General features: G+C 37.2%; 1 protein-coding gene across 2 annotated transcripts in view; it reads left to right on the top strand.

The window, feature by feature from the left end:
- Positions 1–1,159: 1,159 nt before the first annotated feature.
- akap7 (A-kinase anchoring protein 7) overlaps positions 1,160–6,000 on the top strand; it is a 54,072-nt gene continuing 49,231 nt past the window's right edge. The window contains exons 1-4 of one of the 2 annotated variants that reach the window (XM_074614822.1): positions 1,160–1,657; positions 2,626–2,857; positions 4,887–5,045; positions 5,136–5,290. In XM_074614822.1, the coding sequence (XP_074470923.1) occupies positions 1,475–1,657; positions 2,626–2,857; positions 4,887–5,045; positions 5,136–5,290 (729 nt within the window). In that variant the 5' untranslated portion in view covers positions 1,160–1,474. The remainder of the gene's footprint in view (positions 1,658–2,625; positions 2,858–4,886; positions 5,046–5,135; positions 5,291–6,000) is intronic. The other variant, XM_074614823.1, reaches the window with a different exon arrangement.

Raw genomic sequence — 6,000 nt, 5'->3', positions numbered from 1 at the left:
GTGTCTGCATCAGCCTCATATGAATGACTAAATACCATGAACCTATCATGTATCTTTTCCACGTACACAGTGTAAGAATAGTGTGTGGATCCAAAATCACTTTGATTCTATCATGAATTACTCAATAATAATAATAATAATAATTAGGGATGTCAAAGTTAATGCGATAATAAGGGGTTAACACATTCGTTTTAACACCACTAATTTCTTTAACGCATTAACACAGTCGATCTTTCGGAGGTTGTAGCGGCCTCAGTTTTAAAGCTAGAGAGAAGATGCTGGTATCGTATGAAACTACAAAACCTATGGAATCATATGTCATACTTTTTTGTCGGGAAGGAAGCTAAATAATGCTCCAAACCTATGCTAAATTTTGGCGCGGAAAAACTGGAATGGCCATTTTCAAAGGGGTCCCTTGACCTCTGACCTCAAGATATGTGAATGAAAATGGGTTCTACGGGTACCCACAAGTCTCCCCTTCACAGACATGCCCACTTTATGATAATCACATGCAGTTTTTGGGAAAGTCATAGTCAAGTCAGCACACTGACAGCTGTTGTTGCCTGTTGGGTTTGAGTTTGCCATGTTATGATTTGAGCATATTTGTTTATGCTAAATGCAGTACCTGTGAGGGTTTCTGGACATTATTTGTCATTGTTTTGTGTTGTTAATTGATTTCCAATAATAAATATATTCATACATTTGCATAAAGCAAGCATATTTGCCCACTATTATGTTGATAAGAGTATTAAATACTTGAGAAATCTCCCTTTAACGTATATTTTGAACAGATAAAAAATGTGCGATTAATTTGCAATTAATCACAATTAACTATGGACAATCATGCGATTAATCACAATTAAATATTTGAATCGATTGACAGCCCTAATAATAATAATAATAATAATAATAAACAGTGCAGTCAAGTAAACTTTGCAGAGTTCACCTCACCACACGTGTATTTTGTGTCAAAACACTGTTATACAGTAGCAGTAGCATTCAGACCAAAACATTTCAAGAACCATGCATTATCATGGCTCAAATAAAATTTGAGTCCAATCTTTTTTTTTTTTACCAAAACTTAATTGAATTCTTCAAGTTAATAATTACTAATGTGCAAAATGTGTGTATGCTTTTATTCCGGAAAGCTCTTTTGCTCTGAAAATCCAGACCGGAAGTTGGACATTGTTTACAAACAGAAGCTGCTTCCAGTCGGCATCTCCAAGTTAGCTCGTCGAGTGGAGCTAAACCTTATTTTCCATTACTTAATTGGACTTTTTTTCTGACAAAAACAGCCACCAAGGAGCCTTCTGCAACAACAACACAACAACAAGTTATCCTGAAGAGAGTTGTAGGCTTATAGTCTCTGTTTTTGTGTCTATAGTTAGCTCTAGTTAGCTGTAATGTCTCTCCATCTAGCCTGCTGTTAATGTCAAGTTGTTAGCTGAAGTTTGTCACACCTGGGTTGTGTGTCATGCTCCTCGGCCGCTTCTTGTTGAGCCCGATCAAATCGACGTGTTTACAAGAGTTTTGTTTACTGAGGGTTTCTGCTGTCATTGAGCTGTCATCACTTCAGAGGCTGCATACCAAAACTACTAGCAGTCTCTGTGGACACGTCAGCACCTTGAAGACATCTGCACACCTGTTCCCACTTAAGGTAATGCAATGAAGTGCTGTCCTCACCAATGATGGTGATTGTGACCTAGTTAAGGCAAGGCAGCTTTATTTGTAGAGCACATTTCAGCAACAGGGCAATTCAAAGTGCTTTACATAAACATTCAAAAACATTGCTAAAAACAAGCTAAAAATAAAAGCTAGGATTGAAGCTAAAATAGAAATATAACACACAAGAGTAAAAGCTCTAGTGCAGTATAAGATCACACGTTTAAGAGAAAAAATGTCATGATATTATGATAATAAAGTCATAAGTACAAGAAAAAAAAGTTGTAATATGAGAATAAAGTAATAAGGCAAGGCAGCTTTATTTGTAGAGCACATTTCAGCAACAGGTCAATTCAAAGTGCTTTACATAAACATTCAAGAACATTGAGACAAAGTGCAAAAAGAACATTAAGACATAATTAAAACAGTTATAAAAACATTAAAGATTAGAAAATAAAAACAAGCTAAAAATGAAAGCTGGGATAGAAGCTAAAATAGAAATATAACACACAAGAGTAAAAGCTATAGTGCAGTATATAAGATTATTATCTGGTTTAAATCTGTTTTTTTGATTTAAAAGAACTCAGACTTGGAGTTGGTCCTGCAGGTTTCTGGGAGCTTGTTCCAAATATTTGGTGCATAATAGAATAGAAAGCTTTATTGTCATTATATTAAATACAACGAGAGTCAGTGTAGAGATCTCGGAACTGGACTGATATGATCCACTTACTTGGTCTTAGTGAGGACTCTAGCAGCAACAGGTTCTGAATCAGCTGCAGCTGTCTGATCCATTTTTTAGGAAGACCAGTAAAGACGCCGTTACAGCAGTCAAGTCGGCTGAAGATAAATGCATGGACTAGTTTTTCCAAATCCTGCTGAGACATCAGTCCTCTAATTCTTGCTATATTCTTCAGGTGATAGAAGGCTGTGTCCTAGTTAACACCATTCCTCTCTGTTTTTCAGGCACAGTCCTGTCTGTATCAGGTAACAGCGTGTGATATGCAATCGGCCAGTATCTCCTATGGCAAAGAAACCACTGCGGTTGCCTCAGATGATGATGAGGAGGAGGAGGAGGGTGGTGGTGGTAAAGGTGTGTTTGAAGATAAGGAGTTGAAGAAGAAGATGATTCCAGGTCGGGTGGATGCAGGCACCATGGAGGTCCAACAAGACACTGGAGCCTCCACAACAGTGTCAGGTGAGTACATCTGACTGGCTGAGATGCCGACTAACGTGCTCCACAGACAGACTCAGGAAAGGAGGACGGTCTGTAGGACAGATAATAATGCACACAGTGCACTTTCATAGACTAAGCTACTGGAGTTACCCTGCACTATACTCATTTTTAACAGTCTCTTCTGCACTATATTCACTTTTTTAATAGTCGTGTATCACAGCTGTTACCCTGCACTATATTCAGTTTTAACAGTTTTCTTCATCTCCTTGTATTTTTATATCTGGTATATTTTTTTGTACTTTGTACTACTAACTTTTTTACTGCCTTTTTACTAACATGTTTCGCACCATGGAACTGTGATGCTGGAAACTTGAATTTCCTTTGGGATCAATAAAGTTACTATCTATCTATCTATCTATCTATCTATCTATCTATCTATCTATCTATCTATCTATCTATCTATCTATCTATCTATCTATCTATCTATCTATCTAACTAACACAGTGCCACTTTGTACCAGATGGATGGATGGAGGTCACACTAGTGATGGGCGGATGAAGCCTCTTATGAAGCTTTGGGGGTTTGCTTTCTAATTGTGCTGCAAATAAAGATTTGACAGTGCAGTGACATCTGGTGGTTTGCAAAACTTATAGCAGCCTGTCAAGACTGGGGTCTCTACAAACACCTTTCTGATTATAATAATTGATGTACAAATAAAAGTCCAGGAAACCTCCATGCTTTAATTAAATCAATAAATGCATAATTAATGAATAAATGCATTGCCCGAAAAAGTCAACATATAAAATATGTTAATGTTCCTTATTGGTTTAGTTTAAGCCCAGCGTCCACAGTGGACATCTCATATGAGTTGTGTGATGTGATTAGAGATTGTTACTTTATGACCTGGCATCATGTGGGATCATTCCCATACATATGTATTCAATTATTCTCCTCTCTTCTTATCCACACTAATGTGCCTGTCACATAGTTTAGCTGCAACATTTTTCAAAACTCAATAAACCAATGAGGCGCCTTCTGAAGATCCAGTGACATTTGAAGCTTCGGACATCATCAGACACGTGATATTCCTCATTTGACACAAGCTCCGGCACTATGTATTGAAACAGTGTGCTTCACGGGAGTGAAACAAAGTTCAGAGCTTCGGTATCATCCACCCATCTGGCCTACAGGATGGCACTTGCTGCTCATATGGCACCAAAACAAAATTTCAGGTGTACCAAGTCCAACAGCATGATAAACAGTAGTGACTGACTGGTGAACACATCTTTCTCATGGCTTGGCGGTTGAATTAAAAATAATAATAAAAACAGATCTTGTATTGTCTTTGCCAGCTCTTGAAAGTTATCAAAGATAATATTTTGACTTGAATAATGTTTGAATATAGCTTAACAGACAGCAGTTTAAAATGTTTATTATGGTGCTCCAACCAATATTTTCCTATTTCAAGTATAGCTCGTACAACTCACACTAACTCCCTCTGTCTCTGAGAATCAGCATCATAGATGCCATCTTAACTCCTTAAGTGTCTTTTTCCACCTTGTCACTACGCAACATTTGGCACGCCTGCATGACCAAACGAAGCACAGTCAATAGCATGGACTTTATGTTTACATCAACTGTTAAAACTCCCCAATAAAATGTCCTAATATGTAGCTACCAAATTCACAACATTTATGTATGCTTGTTTGCAATTCAAAAGAGAATTTGTACCTCCAACAGTCACGTCATGATTTAGTTTAATGTTTTAACCAATTAAATCACTTAAAATGTTTAATATATTGCTCTATCTTATAGTCAACCATTTCCAAAAGCTTTAGTGAAGCATGCTGACTGTATAGTTGTCTTCTTGGTGATATCAATATTTTAAGGGAACAGCCACGTGTGACAAGTAAGGAGGTTTACTGTGTTCCTGAACCATGTCCTGTGTAGCCCATGTGTAAGAGAGCTCTCCTTTTGTGTGTATTTGTGCTCCTACATAAAGAACAGTATGTGTGTTTGTAGTGCTGTAATGTATTTATTTTCTTGGCAGCTCAAGCAGGATCAAGTGAGAAGACGACGAAGAGGAAAATGAGGAGGGAGAGGAGGAAATCGATGATGAAGCAACTCAAGTCAGCTGATACTTTGGAGAATTTAATGTCAGAGCTTCCGTTTTCTCTGACCAGCTCCACCACATGGAAAGAGCTAGGATGTGTGTATATTCTACTAATAATATACAATAATATCAAATTACAACTTTTATTTAAAAAAAAAATATATATATAATATACCTTCTCTCTAGTCTCCGGCCCAGAGTCGACCCAGAAGAAGAGAAAGAGGAAGAGAGGAGACTGCGGAGGGCGAGTCGACAGTGAAGAGGACGCAGAGAAGAAGAAGAAAAAGAAAGAGATCCAACGACCCAACTACTTTATCTCCATCCCCATCACTAACACACAGGTAAGGAACCGCTGTACTATTCACTTACTTGTGTACTTTAAGGATCACACTGAAGTTTGTGCACATTGTAGCCCATTTATTACAAAATTGCAGATACTTCTAATCATATAAAAAGGTTTGCCGGCTAATTTACAGTCGATCAACATATCAATGCATGGCTTATTGTTTCAACAAGTAGCAAATTCACAATATCATTCATGTTTGCTTGTTTGCAATTCAAATAACTGATCAGAAGACTTTCCAAAACAATCTGTGTCTCCATCTATCATCATTTTATATGTGAGGGATTATCTGTATTTTAAGCACGTTTCAAGTCTTTCAAGTTCATCTCCAGACTACTAAAATAAATGGAAATTTGTGGCTGCTGGAAGGTTGTAAAACAGCATTTCAAAAGTCCAAAGCAGTAGGCAGTAAATTGAGAAAGATTTGTAGTAAATGGGTTAAAATATACAAAACCACAGCTTTCAGGGAAAAAACCCTGGGGGGGGGGTTCGGTTAAAGATAGGGTCGGTAATCCTGAGAAACCAGCAAGAGTATGCTACATTTTAAAAATTTGATTTATTGCTTGCTGTCAGGATTTAATGAGAATTTCAACACATATAACAAAACATGTTTTTGAAGAAGATTACCAACTCTAGCTTTAACTATAGTATAGAGGAGATAGGAGAACCTGTTTGAATTATCCGTTAGTAGAGAAGACTTTAATCTGT

Source organism: Sebastes fasciatus, chromosome 18 (genome assembly GCF_043250625.1).
Source record: "Sebastes fasciatus isolate fSebFas1 chromosome 18, fSebFas1.pri, whole genome shotgun sequence".
Lineage (NCBI taxonomy): Eukaryota > Metazoa > Chordata > Actinopteri > Perciformes > Sebastidae > Sebastes > Sebastes fasciatus.
This window is presented reverse-complemented; position numbering and strand designations above follow the sequence as displayed.